Below are 24,051 nucleotides of genomic sequence, written 5' to 3'. Positions count from 1 at the left end.
CTTACACACACACACAAGACTTTAATCACAATAAAAAAATGTAATTTTTACCCATCAAAAAAAATTTAATGCAATTTTATCAAGAACCTACCAATATAACATTGAGAAGGAACCTCTTCTCCTAAAACATCATCGATGTGGACCGAATGGACTAAATTAGACCAAACTGGACAAAATGGACCTGAATAAACCGAAGTTGACCAAAATGAACTAAAGTAGACCAAAATAGATTGAATGGAGCTAAGTGGACCAAAAGAAACCAAAATGTATCGAATGGACTAAGTGGACCAAGTTGGAAAGTGCACCGAAATAGATCGAATGGACCAAAGTGAACCAAATTAGACAAAATAGACCAAATTGGACTGAAATGCTACGCTGATAATGTATCGAATGGACTAAGTGGACCAAGTTGGAAAGTGCACCGAAATAGATCGAATGGACCAAAGTGAACCAAATTAGACAAAATAGACCAAACTGGACTGAAATGCTACGCTGATATGACTCAACAGAAACGTAGTAACAATAGATAAAAAATAAATAAATTATTAGTAATTACAAGTACGGTGCAAGGGTTTTGTAGGTGATGAACAAAAAAATGTTGACAGGTCCGATCACTTTTTCCATTCTTTTATGTTGTGATTACTTTTCTCAACTTTCCCCCCTTGCAATTTCCTATGATTAAATGTTAGTGTGTTTCCTTAAGGAAATATACAAAAAAGGTAAACTATGTTCAATTGTGATTGGATTCGCATATGTATTGGTTGGAAGATCAAGTCAAGGAGAAGAAAAGTACCGAGGAGATTGGAGTGTATAACAAAATTACTTAAAAAAGAATTTTATCTTATGTCTTTGTCCTTCATACAATGTATTTCTTTGTTGTGAAATGCATTCTAAATTATTTTTTTTTTCCCCAACCACCTCAAGGTCAACAAAAGTGAAGAAAAGTTCTCATAAAATATGTACATCCAATCTATCAATGCCCAAACCAAAAAACAAGGGAGGAATGAACACTCTTCTAACAAAAGATAACCCCGTGCTAGTGACTAGCATACTTAATTTTGGAAGCCTCTCTTTGTTTGCCAAACCCTGTCTTTCCTGCAGCCACCATTCTTTAGGCCAAAAAGGAAAAACTATATAATTTTAATTACACATAAAAAAATAAAAAAATAAAAAATCCTAATTAAAAGTTATAACGTAAACAGCTCCACAACATTCAGTGCCTAATCCTGTTTCCATCAATTTGGCACGAGCACAACCTATATTTAACAGGTCTCGGGCCAGCCACAAGTAACCCCTGAAATCTTCTCCAGAAGCAGAGTCCAGTGGTATATCGTTACGTAGATGTTCTAATTGAGATCAACGCAAAAGATCCTCATTATTGTTGACTACTTGAACGTGAGTGTTGACTACTTGAACGTGATTGTTGTAACACTGTATTAGTCACACTAAGCGATCTTGATAGGAATGGAGTTCTAAAGCTAGGAAACCACAGCCCGAACCGACCAGAACTTGAAGCCCCACTATTGGTGTCTTCAGGAGTATGATTCCCATTAGAAACCTCATGATTTCTTGAGTCTTCAGGAGTACGATTCCCATTAGAAACCTCATGATTTCTTGAGGCCTCAACCACTTTTGAAGTTACATTAATGTCCTGAAAACAGATTGAGAATATTCAAGATTGTGGATGCACAATAAAAAAAAAGAATACAAATCCAAAAATATAAAAGTCCAGGTTAACCTTGAGACCAGGTGCTGAGACAACATTCTGCAACGACTGTTTCACCTGAAAAAGAACACATCAGGAGAGAGGCACAGAAATGGAAGTCATGAAAAAGGAGTAATTCTCTCTTTGTTGTTCAAGTTGGTCGAAGGGAGGGACACAAATCCCAAAGTAATTCTTTGAGGAACACTTAGGAGTTTCATATCAGTTGATAGGAAACTAGAGCCATATTCTGTTGTACATTCCAAAGAGGGAAGGAAAAGCTATAAATGGGGTGTAAACCAGACACTGAAAGGCCCCTCTTTCAGCCTTTACTAAACCCAAAGGAGTAGAAAAGTATAGGAACCTGGTGAGATCCATTAGAACTTGGGGAAGACAGAGGTTCAGCAGATATATCGGGGGGCAAAGAAGCACTCTACATGCACAAGTAGAATGAAGTTAGAAAATCATTTCAAGAACATAACAAGCACATCAAGGGTGGAACAAAATATAGGGCAATACAAGTGAACTATGTATTTGACATCATTTTAATATATTTCCATCTGTTGAGCTGGTTTTCTTCTTTGCTACTTTTATGGCCAGAACAGAGGAAAAGATTAACAGGCTGTCAATTGAACCTTTTGCAATTCCAAATTCAAGCAAAGACAGATCATAAAACCACTAAATCAATATGGAAAACCAAAAAGGAGACCTTTCCAGATGTTTCCAAGAAAGTTGGGGTTTCTTACATCCAGAAACATTAGAAGGTTAGGACTCCCATACAAGTGGTCGTGGATGTGTGTCAAAGATAAGAATTAGACAATAAGCTCTAATGACTTAATTTTAAATGTTATCTAATTAAGCGAGTGGACAATTTTTACACTTGATGAGGGTGTAACTGGTGGCTGTTCAAGAGCTGGCCTGTAGGAAATGGATGGTGCCACCTACAAAATTTAAAGAAAATAGTTCATATGGGAGAGATGAAATATACAATCTGAAAGAAATTAGGAGATTAAATATCCAAGCTTTGTGTGTGAATAGTATACAAATGTATACATACATACTAAGAATGCATAATTAAATCAATGTACATATATTATTATACCTTTGAAGAGGGAGTAGAAGGTGGCTGTTCAAGAGCAAGCTTGGAGGAACTGGAAGGCAATGCCTACAGAGTTTAGAGATCACAGTTAATATGGGGCAGAAACATACAAGCTGAAAAGAAATTCTGATATTGAGATGGGCGGAAATCAATTGAGTAAAGATATTCTGGTTAACAGTAATAAAATTAAGATACTGAAAATTTTGTGGAGGACATTGTTTGACATAGTGTAATATGAAATAGTACAAATGAGCAATAGAAGTCTTGACAAATAATCATTCAAACGGAAAAGGTTCAGTTCATGCCTGAGTACTTTCTGTGGTTCTGCTATTTTGCAGATTCCAGGTGTAACTACACAACCTCCTTACTCCTTCATTTGTAAGATCCTAAGCAGATAATCAGAAGCCATGACCATCAGCACAAAACATATTCATGGGCTGTAAATAGCAAACCATATTATAAAGTAAAAACACTTTATTTTATAGGGAATCTAAATAATGTTGGCTGTATAAGAACTACCTGCTTCCCTTCTATTCTGCTAATCTTAGTTTCCTGAGGCACCAAAAAATAAGAAGAAAGATTAAATTTAAATTTCACATCCAGGATAAAACTTATAGACGTGATTGAGCTACAAAAACAAAAACTGAAAAATAAAAAATAGAATCTTGAAGATGACTCACCAGAGTCTGTACTGCATCATGGATATTTATAACATCCACACCGACGAAATCCGTACTTTTTCGTAGGTCAGAAACCTAAACAGCTTAATAAATGCTGTGTAAATAAAGTTGAAACAGAAACCATAGGACTACCTAAACTACTGGCTAATGCTTGACTTGGACCCACCTCCTGTTGTGTTTCGGAATTAATTGCTGCACACTTGTCCAAAGTAGAATCCATGATGTTCATTCTTGAAGATAGTTCCCTCTTGGTGGCCTGAGAAAAATAAAATCACCACTATGTAAGAAATCAGACATGTCTCTATTTCTCATAATAGATTAAATCAACAAGATATTCCAAATACATGACAAGAAAATCAGTTTCAGGTAATTTCTTCAAGTAAAATGCAGAGTATAGAATGACAGTTATTCGAATGTTCAAGAAAGTTCTGCACTACTTAGATGATAATGAGAAGTATCATCACCAGCATAATCATGTTCACCATTAATACACTTAATCCTTTTGGCAGGTTGCACTTGGTTTTGCAATATAGTTAGCTAAAAGTATCATTTTTAAGATGGGTTTGAACTAAGTACACAGACAATTATAAGCCTGAAAAGACAGGAAAACAAAAAACAAAATAAATTTCCTGGCAAAGAAATTCATAAAATAAAAATAATCATTTGATAATCCTCTCTCTCTCTCTCTCTCTCTCTCTCTAATAAAATCACATGATAGTCTTCTGCAACATAGTATCAACCAAGGAGGAAATGGTGGTTGACACGTGCTTGTTATCATGTGACATTATCCAAATCCAAAGGTTATTATCTCCTACAATTGTTGTTCTTCATCACCATAATAATGTTTTTCTGATTTCACCCTTTCTATCTCAATTTGAATGTGTACCTTTCAAGTTTTACCCTCTCCATCTCACAAATATATGCTATCTAACCCATTTAACAAATAAATTACACTATTTGAAAGCAATAAGTTGCACATTTTCTAATCTCTCACAAAAGTTTCGTGTTTTGAATCTGTCCTGACATGTCCTTTTGTTTTAGATAAATACAGCTATCCTCATAAGTCCTTTTAGATTTATCATTTTCAATTGACTTTCCTCAAAAATGATACCTAAAAATTTTAAAGGCAAGTGATTGACATTATAAAACTATATATTAATGAATTAAAAAATATGTGATCTGTACAGCCTAATGCAGATTTTTTAAATATACTTATATAATTTATAGAAAATTGAATCACTAACACCCAATCTGGTGAAGAATTTTAGATACTACGCCATAGCAAAGTCACTCCGCATAAATTACTGTGAGACCCTAATCCCAAGGATAGCACAATTAGCTAGAACCATGCTTATTTAAGCAATCACAAGTTCGAATCTCCCCTTCCCCCTCCCATTGGGGCCAGCCAAACTTAGTTATCAAAATATATATATATAATTGTGAGACCTTCTATCCTAAGTTAGAATCACAATGTACAATATGTTAACATCATATATTACACAATAAAAGTTGTGTCCTACACTTGGTAGTTGCACCAAATAGATGCTCTCTCTCTTTTTTTCTTTATATTTTTTCTCTTTTTTTTTCCTACTTATGCCAAGTGGAAAGCTCATTGCCCCCTCATTTGACACACTTAAAACTATGCTTTCATCAAGTGGTGCCTTATAAGTATATTAAAATTATTCGAATTATTAACATAGATTGCTCTAAGTGAAACTCTGTTGCCAAGAAATTTAAAAATACTATTAAGTTAAAGGGAAAATTTATAAGACCAGTTGAACCTAGGCATTAGTATAAACTGCTTACTCCATCAACCCATCAAGGTTGAATGAACCTGGATTACCTTGCAACTGGTTCTGGCAGGTGGGGTTAGTTGCACTTAAGCTTTATTGGCTAGAGGCGAATCTAAAGGGCTCTTTTTTAGAAAGGTTTCCTATGTTATTGAAAAATAAATAATTAAAAAAAAAAATCATAAGACCAACTACATTCTATAATACTCAATGTTGGACAGTTAAGCAACATATTCATAAAATGTGTGTAGCTGAACTCGAAATGTTAACAAGGATAGGATTCGAAATAAGGAAATTTGCTTAAAGATAGGTTGAGCCTAATGATGAAAAGATGAAGGACAGTCACTTGAGATGGTTTGGTCACGTTCAGAGAATAGCAATTAATGCATCGGTGAGAAAGACTGAGTTGATTCAAATAAAGGGAATAGAAAAAAGGTGAAGGAAGACAAAAATACTATTAGTAGAAGTAATAAAAAAAAAATGTGAATTAAGGAACAAACAAAGAGTATGATTTCAAATAGAATAGAATGGAGGAAAAGAATACATTTTGACCGATCCTTACTAATCTTTTGAGAATCCATAGCCTACCTAAATAATTTGAGACTAAGGCTTGGTTATTGGTATTAGTAATTTTTGCTCTTTTATTTTCACTATCTATTTTATTATTCAATTTCAATTATGGTTTTGACATATAAATTATATAATACTTCATTTTGTCATCCAAAGCTAAGATACAAGGCTATTCGATGCCATCGGCAGCACAAGATAACTGACAACCAGGTTGACAAGCATCGAATAATAAAGAACAATTACAAGTAAACCCATAGCTTCCCATCTGATGTTTTTCATGGTCTAATGAACAGAAACTTTTGTTTAGATAAAATAATATTGACAAAAGCAGTAAAGAGTACCACATTATTATCTAGAACAAGAAAATTTTATGTATTTTTGTCATTGAGGGATAATATAGTTTGGTGATTCTTTCACACTCACAATGTTGATTGAACACGTACAAAAGGATCAGAAGTACAAAACTTACTGAGATTGATGAATACAGAGTCTCAAGCTGTTTAGCTATAGAATTGCAAGCATCAGCTAAACCACGCCTTGTAGCAAACATCATATCAGGGAGTTTCCAGCCCTGCAATCATACAACAGATGCACTCAAAAGTTCATCAGTAACTAAAAGGAAGACATGGTACTAAAGATACAAATTAAAGTAGCATAAAAAAAATTTCATGAGAACAAGGAGTATGGAGAAGGGAAAAGGGTTGATTACATCATATCGTAGGAGGAACGGATACAGATACATAATATGGGTATAATACTAAACACATGTTAATGCAAAAATCTTTAGAAAAGTAGGATTTTTTGTTGTTGATAATTTGATAGTTACAATAATGGGGGAGGGAGGGTGGATTCAAACCCTGGTTGTCCTCGTAGCTACAAGGCTCTTGGCTTAGAAAAGTAGGACATATCAAGAATTTTCTTTTATATGGACATATATAATGATAGATGAAGCATCATCATATCCATGATTACAATACTTAAACAAGGTATAAAAACATTATACCTTCCACCAAACATAGCCGTATCCTAAAACTACCACAACGATAATAACACCATATCTGATAGTACCTGCACATAGAGAAAACAAGTCTTCTCAGGAACTACTACAGAGCTAAAGATACAGCATACTTCAAGACCCCATCAATAATGATTAGTAAATTGGAAGCTGTTGTTGTCAAAGGAGTGTCACTAATGTCACTACTCACTAGTTTAAACTATAATCTAATAATGTCATACAGAAAGCATGGAAATGAGCATGAAGGTCAGAGGAGAATGTTAATGTTAGTTAAAAGTTCAAATAAAGTTCTAAAGTTTGAGCCAACAACTTCAAATACAGCTAATTCATAGAGTTTTTTCTTCTTTTTTTCTTTTTTTCTTTTTTCCCCTAAAAATGATTGACAACTTAAAAAACATGGAAGCCAACAAACAATCGACAAAAGAAATGCCAGCCTAGGTTATTGAGCAAGACACTATATTGATGCTCATTCATCTGTGCCCATATTTATGTTTCATTTAATGAGGTAGGAAATGATATAAATGTCCAACACGAATTCCCCTGATAAAGTTTAGTTGGAACATAAAAGTGGTGGAAATCAAGATCAAATAACTAAGAGTAGAAAGGGTGGCTGGTTGTCTGCCCTAACGGATCAGAAAGGGTGGCTGGCTGTTTGGCTTAAGAGTAGAGGGTGGATGGTTGTCTGGCCTAAGGGTAGGGGGAGTTGGTTGGCAGGCCTAAGAGTAGAGTGTGGCTACATCATACTCCCTCCATAAAGGAAACTTGCCCTCAAGTTTCAACTGGAAAATAAGGCTTCAAATTGAAGGCATTAGAAACATTTAAAAGAGGGGGGTAGTTGGACTGTGTAGGCATTGTCATTGATTTTAGTCAATACTTTGTAGGAACCCTAGTCAAAATCACCCAAACGAGGTCCCCTTCCATGAAATTTAGTCTCCATCGATGAATATCAGCAGCAGCCTTGTAATTTGCATTGGAATGTTCAATTCTCTCCTTGACTTGTGCATGGACAGATTGCATAAACTTTGTCCTTTTTTCTTTTTTTTTTGCTCTTACATTCTCCTTCTCAGAAAGTGACAATGGTGCCAAATCTAAGACACTTAAAGGTTTAATCCCATACACAACTTCAAAAGGAGATGCTTTAAAAGTCCTACTAAGAGAAGAGTTGTAAGCAAATTCAGCCAACATAAAGATACTTTCCCAATTCCTTGGATGTTCACCAATCAAGCATCTCAAGAGATTCCCAAGACTCTGGTTGACAAATTCAGTTTGTCAATCCATTTGGGGGTGGAAAGAAGTACTATAGCTCAATTCAGTCCCTATCTTGTGCCAAAGAGTTCACCAAAATGAGCAAGAAATTTAGCATTTTTTGTCTTAAATAATAGAGAATGGTACACCATGAAGCTTGTAGACTTCTTTGAAGAATAAAACAACCACTTTGGAAGCATCCAAAGTCTTCTTGCATGGGATGAAGTGAGCCATCTTGGAGAAACGATCCGCTACCACCATGATTGAATCATTCTTTCGTTGTGTAGGTGGAAGACCAAGGACAAAATCCATACTAATACATTCCCATGGTTTATTAGGCACTGGAAGAGTTAAATATAGACCTGCATTAGAGGTTGTAACCTTTCCCTTCTAACAAACTTGACACCTTTGAACATGCCGCTCAACATCTTTAATCATTCCCGGCCAAAAGTAGTCTTGTTGAAGGAATTCTGGGGCTTTTGACATGCCAAAATGCCCCAAATTATGCTGTTCAACAATCATCAACTCCCTTAGAGAACATTTAGGCACACATAATTTCAGCCCTTTGAAAAGAAATTCATCCTTTAACCATAAATCAGAGTTGGCAAGTTGCTATCCCTGCTGTAACTGTTAGCATAGATTACCAAAATGTGGGCCACCTTGGTAGTTCTCCTTGAAAACTTCAAAACCAACGACCTTAGCTTGCATTTCCACCAAGAAATTAGTCCTCCTATTCAACCCATAAGCCACTTTGTTGAGAATTCCCGACTGATGTTTCAAAGAGAAAGTGAATTGTTGCAAAAAAACTTACCCACTTAGCATGCCTTCTGTTTACTCTGGATTGGCTATTGAGATATTTCAAAACCTCATGGTCGGTGTGTAAAATAAACTCATTGTAGACCAAATAATAACTCCAATGCTTGATGGCTTGAACAATAGTATAGAACTCCTTGTCATAGGTAGAATACCTAAATTTTCACCCATTCAACTTCTCACTAAAGAAAGCTATGGGGTGCCCTTCTTGGCTAAGGACACCATCAATTTCCACTCCTGATGCATCACAATTAAGCTTGAATATCTTGTCAAAATTGGGCAAGGCAAGGATAGGAGCTTTTGTTAACTTCCTCTTCAAAAGTTAGAAACTTTCTTAGGCTTCTTTAGTCCAAACAAAGGACTTTTGTTTGAGACAATTGGTGAGAGGTGCTGCAATGGTGTTGTAATTGTTAATAACCTTCTATAGAAGGTAGTAAGGCCATGGAAACTCCTCACCTCATGCACATTTGAAGGTGTAGGCCAGTCAACAATTGCCTTAAACCTTATTTTCATTTATGAACACTCTTTTGGAAGACACAACATACCCCAAAAACGCTACTTGATCCATCCCAAAGCTACATTTTTTCATGTTACCATAGAACTTTTCTCTCCTCAAGATGTCAAGCATGAGTTGTAAATGCAGCAAGTGTCCTCCAAACAGCAGCTATACACCAAAATATCATCAAAATACACCACAACACAAACCCCCAATAGTGGTTGCAACATTTGTGTCATCACCCTCGTGAAAGTGCTTGGTGCATTTGTCAAGCCAAATGGCATAACAAGTCATTCAAATAATCCATGATGCATCTTGAAAGCCATCTTCCATTCATCTCCAAGGCAAATTCTAATTTGATGATACCCACTTTGAAAATCAATCTATCTGGCATATCATCCAATCTAGGAATTGGAAAGCGAAACTTGATTATGATCTTGTTGATAGCTTTACTATCCATACACATCCTCTAAGAACCATCCTTCTGAGGAGTCAAGAGAGCGAGTACTGCACAAGGGCTAATACAAGCCCGGATGTAGCCTTTATCAAGGAGCTCTTGAACTTGTTTTTGCAACTCTTCCTTCTCCTTTGGAGCCATATGATATGCTGCCTTGTTTGGAAGGGCTGCTCCCGATACCAAATCAATGGCATATTGAATGTCTCGCATAGGATGCAAGTTGAGAGGTGACATATGGGGAAAAACATCACCATATTGCTAGAATAACTCACTAACAACACTATGATAGACCGTTCCAGCCACTATGTTGACTGGAATCAATGCCAAAATGTAGCCACTACCTTGACTTTCTTGAATGAAGTTTTTAGAAGCAAGTAAAGAGGCTACAGAGGGTTTAGAAGTCACATTTTCCTTCATTGGTAGCAAAGTAAATTGTTATCTTCGCTTTAGGTATAGGTGTTTTTCTTCCCATCATGCATCTTTCGGCAATCATATTGTCAAGGCCTTCTAAGAAGGATATGGCATGCATCCATTGGTACTACATCACACCACGCTTCATCAAAATACTTCTTCCGGATAGAAAATGGCACCAAGCAACGCTTTGATACTTTCACCTCATTACCCTTCTTGAACCAAGAAAGTTTGTAAGGATGTGGGTGATCTTGAGACGCAAGCTTCAACTCATCAACTACCTCTTGAGAAACCACACTTTCACAATTTCCCCCCATCAATGATCATATTACAAACTCTTCCTCAAATGTTGCAAGTTGTATAAAAAATATTGGTTCCCAACCAATCTTCTTCAGAATTGAGTTTAGGAGCAAGAAGAGTCTTCCTCATCACAAGTGTCAAGCCCTCTTCTTCAAAATCACCACCAACCTCCTAATTTGAAGGTTGATCAAAAATGGGTTCTCCATCTTCACGTTCAAGCTCCTCCAACATAAGAGCCTTCTTCCTACAATCCGAAGTTCGATCCCCGGCTCTCCAAACTAAAAACATTTGAAAGTACCCACTTGTTGCTGTCTAACCCCACCCCCATCAACAGTGGCTGTTTCGGACCGTTTTGGGGTTGTAATAGTGGGTTTAGGGCCTGCTGCTTGCTGTCCAACCCCAGAAGTTTCTCCTCTACCATTAGTACTCAAATTCCCAACCTTATATTAGTTAGAAATCCCCTGACCAGACCTGAAACCCCACTGTCCAGACCTCAAAGCATGCCTAGTTTGTTGCTTCTCCACCAATAAAGCCCAGTTGTAGGCTTCTGACACATTCCACAATCATAGAAGGCTAAGGACATCTTGGATGGATGACTTCAATCCACTCAAGTACCTTGCAACCATTTGTTCTTCACTTTCATTCAAATCTACCCTTACTACAAGTTGGTGAAATGCCTCTGTATACTCCTCTACACTACCTTCTTGCTTAAGGTTGTGTAGGTCTTTGTAGAGTGCTTGGGTGTAGTTGAAAGGAAAAAATTGCTCATGGAGCTTTTTCTTAATCTTCTCTCAACTCTTGATCTTGACTTTACCACTTTGTTGGTGAGAAGTTTGCGATTTTTCTTACCAAGCAGAAGCTCTCCCCTTAAATCAAATAGTGACTAGCTTCACTTTCTTTTTGACCAAAAATTTATAATAATCAAAGACCCTCTCAACAATGTTAAGTCAATTTACAAAGTCTTCCATTTTGAGACTCCCTTGAAACTTTAGAATTTCAACCTTGAAGCAGTAGTCAAGCCTTAGATCATTTCTTTCCACACAAGGCCTACCCCTTGGAGGAACTCCAAAAGGGTTCTCAAAATGAGATGAGAGTCATCAATAGCCTTAGGAGGAGGCTACAAATGTTGCACCACCTCCGTAAGTGATGCAACTTGTCTGCCCTAAGAGGTCAAAAAGGGTGGCTGGTTGTTTGGCTTAAGAGTAAAGTGTGGCTGGCTGTCTGACATAAGGGTAGAGGGGGTTGGTTGGCTGGCCTGAGAGTAGAGGGTGGCTACAGCAAAGAGTCAATCAACATAATATATAATAAAATCTCCATTAATATGCAGGAGAATGTGTATAACTCTAACCTCTTACACCCGTAGTCACAATTGTAATTGGTCCATTTGATGCCAATAACTGCAGCTCTTCCCGTAGGCTGTTAACCTGGATATGTCAAATGCATCATCATGAATTACATTTTTTATTCTAAATAAGTCTCCAAGAAGTACAAGGTATTCTAGTTTGCTAAGGATGATAAACAGATTTGACAAAAAAGGAAAAAAAAAAAAAAAAAGAAGAAGGGGGGGAAAATCTTAAGCTTAACAAAACCTGGCTGTTTGAAAATCGTCTTAAAGCAAATTTTATCGCTCTCAATAATAAATAAATAAACTGTTCTTTGGATGCGAAGGACTTTCGCCCTATTAGTCTTATTAGCGAGCGCACTATGAGATCATCACTAAGTCCTAGTAAATAGGTTGAGATTCATGCTAGAAAAAATTCTATCAGGCTCTCAAAATGCATTTGTTAAAGGAAAGTAGATTTTAAATTTAGTTCTTAGTGCTAATGGATGCTTCGACAATAAACTGAAATCTGGAGTTCCAACGGTCTTATGCAAATCATATTTGGAAAAAGTTTATTCATTTATTTATTTATATTATTAAATAATAGAATTTATTCAAAACAGGGATGCAAAACCTATATACACAGGAAGTGTACACCGGAAAACCCCACAATTAAACTAGAAAATTACAAGGATCATTCATGTTCAATAAATGGGAAAAGGAAAATAATATTGTTGCTGTCAGCCATTCAAACAATGATATAAAGAACAACAATTTCAAATCTAGAACTTTCCTTTTGTTTCCCTACAAAGCTTCTAGTATTCCTTCCTCTCCATATTAGACAATGAGGAATAGCCTTCCAAATTTCCATGTTTAAATGCCAACCAAAGCAACCTTGCTAATAGGCTAACATATCTATGACTCTTTTCAACATCGCCAAGTGAACCCCAAAGAGGCTAAACACCATATTCCACAATTCTCTGGCAATAGGACAATGGAGGAGTAGACGATCAATTGTCTCCCCATCTCTTTTAAGCATACAACACCTATTAACCACGATAATACTCTTTCGCAAATTGTCTATTTTTAAAATTATCCCCAATGCCACAGTCCGTGCAAAGAAAGAAACTCAAGTTGGTTCCTTAGGCTTCCAAATGCTTCTCCAAAGGAAGGTCAAATCGCCCTAGGAGCTAAAACTCTAGAATAGGACTTAACCTCAAACCTCCTTACCTCCTTTGTGCAAAAGGCATCCAACAAACAAAGCTTATCTTCTCCGTTACCCAGCACTACAATAACTGATAAGGGCTCTGGCTCCCAACCATGTACCTTTTTTTTGGGACAAGTAATTGTAACTTATTAAATTTGGAAAAGCGTATGCAAAAGTATACAAAGATTTAAAAAACAGAAAGAAACAAAAGAAAGAAAGGGAAGCTATAAATATAGCAATCCAAGTGCAATAAATCTAAAAAATCTCCATCAAAGAAAAGGTTGACATGGTAAAAGAGTGTATCATCCATTCGAAGAGAGTTTTCAAGAAAAGAAACTTCAGATATAGTACAAGTGTATCACCCATTCGAAGAGAAGAAATATGGCCCATAAACATCACCATGTTTCTTCTCTATAACCCTCCTCAGCAAAGCCTCTCTCTCAGTGCCAAAACACCACAATCACTTCCCCAACAGAGTCTGATTAAACAATCTCAAATTCTTGAAGGCCAACCCCTTCCTTTGAAGAGGTTCACATATTTTATTCCAAATTAACAAGGTGGAATTTGGACTCCTCGCCTAACCCTCTCCATAAGAAATCTCTCTATGTCTTTTCAATGATGGGCTACATCCACAGGGATAGGGAAATGGGAGTGGAAATTTGTGGGTAAATTAACGAGTGTGCATTTAACCAAGGTAAGCTTACCTCTGTTAGATAGATCAAGGCGCTTCCATCCTATCTATCTTCTTTCCATCTTCTCCAAGATAGTGTTACAAATGGTTTTTGCCTGGAATTTAGCACCCAAAAGAGGGGTGAGGTATTTCATTGGCGTATGCAATGTTACCAAAAGATACGCCAATACATCCAAATTCTGCACTCCCCCAACAAGTATGAACTCCAAATTTCCTAATTGCACCTTCAAACTAGATACAACTTAAAACCATGTAAAAACAAACCTCAAATGCAAAGTTGATTGGTGTAGCATTAGAAAAATTCAAGGTGTCATCCACAAAGAGGTGTGAAATCATCAATAAATCATTCTCCAAGTGTCCAACTGCAGCACCCAATAAAAATCCACCTCCCACTTCTTTATCCATCATTGATACACAGCCCCCATGACAATAACAAAGAGCATTTTTTTTTTTTTTTTTGATTATGTGGTCTGTTTACAAGAAATGAAACTTGCCAGCATGGATAGACAGATGGTTTGTAGTTAGTGGAGTTCTCCTTACGTAGACTGGGTTGCCTTAGATGCTGATCAAAGTGGGATTTTGATTATGTGGGATAAGAGGGTTCTGGCACAAGTGGACAACATGGTGGGAACTTATTCTATGTCAGTTTGGTGGCAAGGGGTGGTGGACGGTTTTGAGTGGGCATATTCAAGGGTTTATGGCCCAAATGAGAGTAGGGATAGGGGTTATATGTGGGATGAGTTGATTTGAGTGTAGCAATTTTGGGGAGTTCCATGGTGTGGTTTTGGGTATCAATATTGTATGTTTTCCAAGTGAGCGGATGGGAGGTTCAAGACTGACTCCAGCTATGGAAAAATTTTCTTAGTTTATTGAGGATCTTAATTTGATTGATTTGCCTTTAGAAGGAGGGCATTATACTTGGTCAAGTGGTACAAACCAGCCTTTAATTTCTAGGATAGATAGAGCTCTGGTCTCTCATGATTGGGAGGAACACTTTCCGGATGTGATCCAACGGATATTACCTCGTCCTATTTCAGACTATTGTCCAATTCTTTTGGAGGCAAGGGGAATGGAGAGGGGGAAAAGCCCATTCAGGTTTGAAAATGTGTGGGTGAAGACAGATGGGTTTGCAGATAGTGTTCAATCTTGGTGGAATCTACATTCTTTCTTTGATACTCCTAGTTTTGTGCTCACAAACAAATTGAAGGCTTTGAAAGAAGATATTGTACAATGAAATTGTAGAGAGTTTGGAAATGTGGGTATTAATAAGAAAAAATTATTGGAGGATTTGAAGAGGTTAGATGCTAAGGAAGGAGAGCTTGGACTCACTGATGTGGAGAAACATGAAAGGGAAGAAGTAAAATACCAGGTATACTCATTTGGGTATTTTGTTGGAGGGGGATGGGGTGATATATGAGGAGTTAGAGGTGGATGTAGTACAATTTTATAAAAAATTGTATTAGGAGATGGAGGAGTGGAGACCATTCGTGGAGGGTTTGGAGTTTGATCATATTAGAGGGACAGGGAGGGGATGGCTTGAAAACAAAGAGCATGTAAATTGGGATTTCCTCTTACATATGCTGAGAAGTTGTGGTTTTGGTGAAAAAGAGAGGTTGATTTCTTTTTGAATTTCCACATTCAGATTTTCTATTTTTATAAATGGCAGCCTAAGAAGCACCAACATAGACACAAACAAGACATGGGACATGCCAACAGGAGAATTCTAAAAATTAGGACACAATGCGACAAGGACAAGACAATTATAAAAAAATGATAAACATGTATTTTTTGAATATTTCATATTAAAACATATTTCATGTTTATTTTAGGTTTTAGAAATATGTAACATGCATCAAAATCTTTGTAAACATATTTAATTTCAAAATAATGGATCGATGATAGATTGCAAAGTACATCAATACCCAAGAAAAAAAAGGTAACGAAACTATTAAACTACCCAGTTTTACATATTAAGTGCTTACTGTTTAAGTAACAGTGTTAATCTTCAAGGAACAAAAAACAATTGACATTCAAGAAATAAAAAAGGGAAAAAAAAAAAAAAAAAAAAGCCTTGACTTATTGTGTAGTTGGGTAATGGGTAGAGACGAGAGAGGGACTAGAGAATTGAGAGCATTTATTATTAAGCAAATAAAGGTTAAACAAAAAAAATGAACACGAGAGAGTTCAAGAAGTCAGCGAAATAGAAGCAGATCAAACAAATTGACAGCATCGCCATACCTAACAGAAAGCAGTGCTACTGAGCTGAGACAAGCACTAACAGAGACATGCAGAGCAATTGGCCATGTCCGTGCTTCTTAGAAGGCAGTCCTATTGATTTCTTTAAAAGTTTGCGAGAGTTATGCCAAGGAGACCCTATTTCCTCAACGCTTTTTGTTATTGTTATGAGGACATTTAGCAAGATGATGGATCAAGTAGTGAGGGTTATACATTGGGTTTCATGGTAAACGGTTCAGAGAGCAATTCATTGAATATTTCTCACCTACTTTGTAAAGATGACACATTGATATTTTGTGGAACTAATTATAATACGAGAATGCATTTTAGATATGTCCTTACCAGGTTTGAGGCCATTTCAAGTTTGAAAGTCAATTTGGGGAAGTTGGAAATGGTTTCAGTTGGTATTGTGCAAAATATGGAGGAGATGATACATATTATGGATGCAAAGTTTCAAGGGGGGTAATTGGTTGGAAGAGGTTGTATTTATCCAAGGGGGGTAAAGTTACCCTTATTAAGAGTACTCTTTCTAGCTTACCTACGTATTTCCTTTCTCTTCTCCCTATTCCAGTTAAGGTGGCTAAGAGGATGGAGAAATTACAAAGAGATTTTCTTTGGACTGGTATTGGGGATGATCCTAAAATTCATTTAGTAAATTGGTCTAAGGTCTGTAGGCTAGTGAAGAATGGAGGGTTAGGCATTCGGTTCTTGAGAAGGTTTAATTATGCCTTATTAGCCAAATGGTTGTGTCGTTATGGTCGGGAGAATGATGCCCTTTGGAGAAGGGTCATTGGGGCGAAATATGGGAATGAGTGGGGTGGTTGGTGCACAAAATCTGTGTCGGGGGCTTATGGTGTTTGTTTGTGGAAGTGCATTAGAAGTACCTGGTTGAATTTTTCCAAGTGCCTTCGATATGATGTGGGTGATGGTACTCGTGTGAAGTTTTGGGATGACGTGTGGTGTAGGGATCGTCCTCTTAAGGAGGAGTTTCTAGATTTGTATAATATTAGTAGGACAAGGGAGGCTTCGGTCTCTGAGGTTATGTGCTACGCAAATGGGAGAGTTTCTTGGGACATTCAGTTTCATCGCTTAGTGAACGATCAAGAGTCAATTTCTTTGGATTTGTTTTTGGTCTTGATCTATTCCACAAAGGTCCGGGGTGCTGGTGCTGACAAACTTTGTTGGAAGCCTACCTGCAGTCGAGGTTTCAAGGTGAGTGGGTATTATCATTCTCTTTCCCCATCTACTGTCATTCCCTTCCCTTGGAAAATGGTGTGGCAATCGAAGGTTCCTCCTCGGGTTGCTTTTTTCTCTTGGACTACGGCTTTAGGCAAGATTTTAACTATAGATAATCTTCAAAAGAGGCACTTTGTTGTTCTTGAGTGGTGTTTTATGTGCAAAGGGTGTGGGGAATCTATAGATCATCTCCTCCTTCACTGTCCTATTGCTTTTGAGATGTGGAGTATGATCTTCTGCTTGTTTGGTATTTGTTGGGTGATGCCGCAAAGGGTAGCAAATTTGTTGGATTGCTGATCTTGCAATTTCAGGCAACATCGTAATATGGTTATTTGGAGGATTGTGCCGCACTATTTGATGTGGTGTATCTGGCGGGAATGGAATTCAAGGAGCTTTGAGGATCGCGAACGGTCCATTCTTGAATTTAAGTCTTTTTTCTTTTCTACTCTTCTCGAATGGTGTTTGGTTTTACCTTCTTTTTCTTGTATATCCCTTTCTAGGTTGCTTGATCATTGTACTTTGATTTCTTGATATTTTTGCCTCTTTAGTACATTTCCTATGTACGGGGCTGTTTTCTTTCAATAAACTTTTAAGTTACTTATCAAAAAAAAAAAAAAAAGTTTCAAACTATTCTATGAAATCTCTGAGCCTTCCATTGGGCTCTACTATCAAATAAAACACAATCTAGAACTCTTTATTGAAAAAAATGTAAAGACTCTTGTTAGGGTGGAAAAGAATTTACCTATAATGTTGCATTGAAAACCCACTATCTCAATACTATATAAGAATGCAAAGACCACCTTGAAAAGGAAAATTTTATTTCAAATGTAAGTCGGAGAATTCTTGCTCGTTTAGAGGGTGATGTAATTAGGACTTATAAGAAATAATAAAAGGAGAGTACTAATAAAATAATAAAAGGAGTGGCTTCTGTCACCTTGGTCCTAAGGAGTGGCTTTGCCATGGGTTTGACTCCTCCACACCCCCCCCCCCCCAATATTACTTGAACGGTAAACCATTTTTAAGTGTGGGTGTTTTTTTTTTTTTTTTTTTGGCTATTCAAAAAAAAAAAACACCTCTGTATTGTGAAATGTAACTTTCTACTTGAATTGACCAGCCAAATTAACTCAAGTATAACCCCGAAAAGCCTGAAAATAATTTCAGTCAGAGATAATATTCAGTGGAGATTCAGGAGAAAGCTTGCAAAAAGTAACTTAAGTAGTAGATCTGCATCATGCTCTAAGGCACATAGCAACCATAAGAGAATAGCCAAGAGTCATTCTTGAGCTTAGAGAGCCCTCCTACTACTAGATTTATTGATAAGTATCTCTATACAATATAAAATCAAGGGCAAACCTGAGCCATTAGAGAGTCATTGCGTGGTTTTTTAACTGACGAGGAAGAATCATCTTGTCTATTTTTCTTCAAAACAAACTGCATTGAAAAAATTAATACTTAGAAAACCTTATAATACATTAAAAATGATTAAGAATTTAACTCAATTTACATCTTCTAGAAAGAAAAAGGTAGAGTGATCAAGAGAGCATCTTATTTGATATAAGAGAAAGAAATTGAAAAGCCAGACTGACAATTAGCGCATCCTATGCCAAAACTAAACACAAGCAGAATTTGGAGTACCCTAATACCTTAAGAATCATGGCTATGAGATCTAATTCACATCCAAAAACTATAGGATCCTATGATGCTCAAGAATAAAAGAATAATACAAAAACCATAATGTCCACCAAACACTTATTATCAAGTTCCAATTTTTCTTTTTTCTTTGGTTTGCAGCATGTTCAAGGTATGATTAGTGGGCTGGAAGTAAAAACCCAGATTCAGAAGAATAAAGCAAGCAGCTGCTTGGTTAAGTTAGTCAATTGGTTTTGGTCTATTTATTAGTATAGAGACCCATAATCATTTAATTCATGCTCCATGCATGCATGTTATGGTATGAGTCCCAATGATTCCAAGCCTCTTTTGATGGCCTTACTTGAATAAGTTATACCTAAGAATTAAAGAATCGATTTCCCATCAGAAAAATTGTTTCTTCATGGTCAGACACCAAAGAATCAGATTTGACATAAAGGATCAGATTTTTCTTTTATTGGTAAGTCACACACGCACCCCAAGGTAGTCAAAGGCGAAAGGCGACCTTAAGGCACCAAGGCCTTGTATTGCCCGAGCCATGAGGTGACAAAAAGGTGCTAGCCCGATTGAAGCAAGGCGCCAAATTTAAATATAATTAATATATATATATATATATATATAGAACTTAATCATATGCATCTAATGTATTGAAATATCATAATCAAGTGTCTTTGACATGTGTTGCATGAAGAAAAAATGTCTATTAATTTATTTAAACATAGGCTTGACACAATTTAGGCTCTATTAATTATTCTAACAATAGGTTTTACAACAAGCTTCTATGAATTAATTAACATAACAATAGATTTTGCAACAAACGTTTATAAATTATTCAATCTAACAATAGGTTTCACCACAAGCTTTTGAAAATCTAACAATAATTCTACAACAAGCTTCTATAAATAATTAATCTATCAATAGGTTTTACAATAAACTACTTATCAAAAAAAAAAAGGTTGTACAATAAAATTCTACTAAAACAGAGAGAGAGAGAGAGAGAGAGAGAGCTATCCAAGCTAAAGCCTAAAAGACTATATGATTGAAATAAAAAATTTATTAAAAAAAAAAAAATCTAAAATGAGGAGGAAATAATAAAGAGGTGATACAGAGAAAGGAGAGTGAGAGGGGGAGGGGGGAGCAGAAAAAGAAAGGGACGAAATAGAACCTTTTGAGAGGAGAGAGAAGAAATCAAGAAAGAGGGGGAATTGCTTGAGAGGTGAGAGGTAGAAAAAAAAAAAAAAAAAAAAAAAAAAAAAAAAGGGGAAAAAAACTGAGACTCTTGCCTTAGCACCTTGAACATGGTGTAAGGCACCCACATAGCTCACCTAGGCTCTAAAGGCAAGAACCTCACCAAAAGTGCCTCCCCTTAGATCCATAGAGGTGCCTTGGTGGTGTCTTGCATCACCCGGGCACCTAGGCAAGTGCCCAACTTGCCTTTGGCTACCCTGCACATACCCAATTGATCTTAAGTGAAGTTATAAAGCTCACCAATAAATTATAAGCAGGAGGTGCCAGCTGAGCTAGAGCTCACTAAGAACATAAAGGATGAGATATTGAGAACAGGTCCACTCAAGGATTTGACTCCCATAACATATCCTACTTCTATCATTCCACCCACAGCTCAAGTAACAATTTTAAGATTTGAATTGGGAACCTAACCCAATCACTATAAATGAGGCTACACATTTATGGTGACAGGAGATTGCTACAAAATATGGGGAGGAATAAAATGCTTGGACTTCAGGTTCAGTTAGAGTACCTCATGGTTGTAGCTTGTGGCAGAGTACAAGAGCAGGTTTGGGCCACTTTGCAGCAATTTGTGTATTTTGAGTGGGGGATGGCTCTCATTTAAGATTTTGGCATGATTATTGGCGTGGAGGGAAAGCTCTTAAAGAGTTGATTCCTAACTTGTGACTTGTATGCCTACTTGTTTGATCAAAATGCCTCAATCCATTCAATCCTAGATTGCCTGGTAGGTGGGGTAGGTTGGCTTCGGAACACGAGTTCAAAGAGTTTTTCATGATTGGGAATTTGAGTAAGTAGACGCTTTTCTAGATCTTATTTATCCAATATCCCTAGGAAATGGAGGTGTGATAGGATGCTTTAGAAATTGTAAAGGGGTGAGCCTTTACTTTCCGATCTTATCATGAGGCTCTTCTTGGCACTTGTGCTAACCCTTACCTTGGAAGAGTGTATGATTAATGAAGGCTCCAAAGAGTGTCGCTTTTTGTGCGCACAGCAGCATTGGAGAAAATTCTTGTGATAATCTTACCAAGCATGGATTTACCTTCGTTGGATGGTGTTACATGTGCCAATGTAGTGGGGAAACAGTAGATTGTTTATTGATTTATTATGAGGTAGCCTACGCTTTATGGAGCCTAGTTTTTAGAACTTTTGGGATACCATGGGTGTTACTGAGGAGGGGCGTAGATCCCTTGTTTGGGTGGAGGAATTTGCTTGGGAAGCACTCTCTGGAAATTTGGAATGTGGTACCATTATGTGAAGGGGCTGTTATGGAGCCTAGTTTTTAGAACTTTTGGGATACCATGGGTGTTACTGAGGAGGGGCGTAGATCCCTTGTTTGGGTGGAGGAATTTGCTTGGGAAGCACTCTCTGGAAATTTGGAATGTGGTACCATTATGTGAAGGGGCTGTTGTGGAAGGACAGGAATAACTGCACTTTTTGAAGATTCCAACAAATCACAATTCAGTTGGAAACTTTGCTGATCAGAAGTCTTTTTGATTGGTCTCATGTGTGGGGTCTTAGTCTTACAAATTGTAGCAATCTCATAGATTTTACAGAATCTCTTATATTTTGTGCATAACATTTGTAATTCTTTTAGGTTACGAAGTACTCATCATCATGAGCATAAAGTAATCTATTTTATTAATAAAATTTTTATTACTTACAAGAAAAAGGCAACACATCACAAAACTTGATTACTCTAAAACACAGAGTTTGGAAAGTCACTTCATCTACTAAATATGCGCAATCCTCCACAAAAAGCAACAAAGAACAAAAAAGGAATAATTTTCTTTAGTAGAGGTACTTGGAATAAAGGAATAATTTTTAAAAACTACTATTAGACCAGCTATTTTCTATGGTAGTGGTACTAAATATTGGGTTGTTAAGAAGCAACATATTCATAAAATGAGTCTAGCTAAAATGAGAATGTTAAGATCGTTAAGTGTAAAAATGTGAAAAAAACAGAATTCAAAATAAGGAAATATTCATAAAATGATTATAGATGAAATGAGAATGTTAAGATCATTAAGTGAAAATACATGAGAAAGAGTGAATTGATTCAAGTTAAGGGAATGAATATTGGACACAATAATTAAATAAGTACTTTGGTATGACTTCAAATAGAATGAAAAGAAAAAAAAAAATGCGTGTGGATCAACCTAACTAATCCATCATAGATCCATAGCCAACTCAAACAATTCTAAGGCTAACGCTTATATAAATTTTTTTTTTTTTTTTGGTTGTAATAGAGGTACTTGGAAGATAGATGACAAGCATTTTTTTTTTTTTTTGAAGTAATTGATTAGGAAAAAAGAGGACATCATGAAAGTACAAGGGAAGTGAGAAATCTTAAAAGAGTTAATAGGCAACAAAGTACCTTAAAAGCACCAGAGACAAAATCAGATACAGTTGGCATACGTCCTTCTTGCGCAAGTATTGAACCAACAATACCTAAAAGACATAAGATAAAGTACTCAGTTAACATGGAGTTTCCTTCCTTTCAAACAGGCTTATATAAATGTAAATTAACTTCTAAATACTTCGAAAAAGGAAGATATCACCAGTATGGCTACACCATTACAATAAAGCATAGTACATCACATCCAAATACCACTTCATAAGTTCAGAAATTCCTCTCAAGCTCAATAGCCGGCACGACCACAATGCCTAAACCACTTCTACCTTCCCAAATGGCAATTTCTAGAGAAACAATTTGAAGGTTTTTTTTTTTATAATTCAATAATTGAGAAAAAACGTGGACGTCTCTCTTGGAAACATAAAGAGAGATGCTACATCCACAACATTTTTACAACATTTTCACAACAAATCACAGGTGGTTAGTTGTTATTAGTTCAAATTTGAACCTAACACTAAAATTATATTTTTACCCCAACAGTAACAACCTGCCACTTAAAATTTGTTGTGAAAATGTTGTGGACTAATCATTTCTCAAACATAAAAGGTATAAGTTGAGTTACAAGATTTTAATTTTATCAGAATTCCAATTCAATCATATGAATAGGCAACACATAAACTTTTACCAGCTTGTTTAAGTCAATAGTAAAAAAAAAAAAAAAAAAAAAAAAAAAAAAGGTCATCGCAGTGAACAGTAACCGCTTCATAACACTGGCACACATTGTTGTCAATAGGATCATTCCAGTCACAAAAAATATAGTCAAATTCCAATAAGTATTTGTTCACGACCTAGGGTTTAACAAAATCCCTAACTCCTTCAACTTTACAATATAAACCCACCCCCCCCTCCCCAAAAAAAAAACACTGATTACGACTTGAAATAAAAAACTCTACAAAAAAAAAAAAGCTCACGAGTTCTGAGTTGAAACAAAAATTGCAGAGAATCGGAAAGGAGATAAAGAGAGAAAGCACTGACCTGCGCCAAGAAGAACGGCCACCTTGCCAATCTGGAGAGCCATCGCCGCCTATATATATATATGTATGGGATGGTAGTGTGGGAGTTGAGTGGAGACTAATATGTGTGACTGTACGGCATTGAATTCTCCTCCTCTGAAGAAAATAGAAGAGACGAAGAATGATGGATTGTTGGACAAGAAAGGGTCTGTGCCTCTCTGTTTCTCTCTCTCTCTCTCTCTCTCTCGCTCTAGAGTCTAGAGTGAGAGAAGTGCACCGGGATGACAGAAGAATTGCTGGCGTCAAATTTACTGTTCAATTTCCGTCAACTAGTTAGTTGAAACGTAAGATGGGCTAAAAAGCCCAAATAGAGGCAATTAGGAGATTTTTGTTATGGGCCGAAGGAAAGGCCCACTGTTTTCTTTTCTTTTCCTTTTTTTTTTCTTTTTTTTGTTTGAGTGAGTGAAACGAAACCCTAGCTTCTTCTTCACCGGTAGGGTCTAGGATGCTCTCTCCTCGGCT

The 24,051-nt window shown here is 36.6% G+C and overlaps 1 protein-coding gene across 2 annotated transcripts; it reads right to left on the bottom strand.

Annotated features, from left to right (window-relative positions):
* Positions 1-931: 931 nt before the first annotated feature.
* On the bottom strand, positions 932-23,836 carry LOC126718133 (uncharacterized). 2 transcript variants are annotated; one of them, XM_050420211.1, is made up of 15 exons: positions 23,552-23,836; positions 22,538-22,611; positions 18,622-18,699; positions 11,927-12,002; positions 6,845-6,909; positions 6,311-6,412; positions 3,648-3,737; positions 3,482-3,556; positions 3,321-3,353; positions 3,107-3,187; positions 2,805-2,867; positions 2,581-2,643; positions 2,067-2,135; positions 1,739-1,774; positions 932-1,651 (listed from the first exon to the last, which is right to left on the bottom strand). In XM_050420211.1, the coding sequence occupies exons 1-15, from the start codon at positions 23,592-23,594 to the stop codon at positions 1,376-1,378; spliced, it is 1,224 nt and encodes a 407-aa protein (XP_050276168.1). In that variant the 5' UTR covers positions 23,595-23,836; the 3' UTR covers positions 932-1,375. The 2 variants fall into 2 exon arrangements, with proteins under 2 accessions (XP_050276168.1, XP_050276167.1); XM_050420210.1 differs by having other exon boundaries at positions 1,739-1,783; positions 23,552-23,835.
* Positions 23,837-24,051: the final 215 nt, after the last annotated feature.

This window comes from Quercus robur, chromosome 3 (genome assembly GCF_932294415.1).
Source record: "Quercus robur chromosome 3, dhQueRobu3.1, whole genome shotgun sequence".
Taxonomy (NCBI): Eukaryota; Viridiplantae; Streptophyta; class Magnoliopsida; order Fagales; family Fagaceae; genus Quercus; species Quercus robur.
The sequence above is the reverse complement of the archived record's forward strand: the minus strand, read 5'-3'. Positions and strand labels throughout refer to the sequence as shown.

Coding starts and splice junctions, on each gene's coding strand:
- LOC126718133 (XM_050420210.1), bottom strand. CDS start 23,594: ATGGCTCTCCAGATTGGCAAGGTGGCCGTTCTTCTTGGCGCAG. Junction 2,868..3,106: donor GAACCACAGAAAGTACTCAG/GCATGAACTGAA, acceptor TAAACTCTGTAG/GCATTGCCTTCCAGTTCCTC. Junction 2,644..2,804: donor CTTCTACTCCCTCTTCAAAG/GTATAATAATAT, acceptor TAAATTTTGTAG/GTGGCACCATCCATTTCCTA.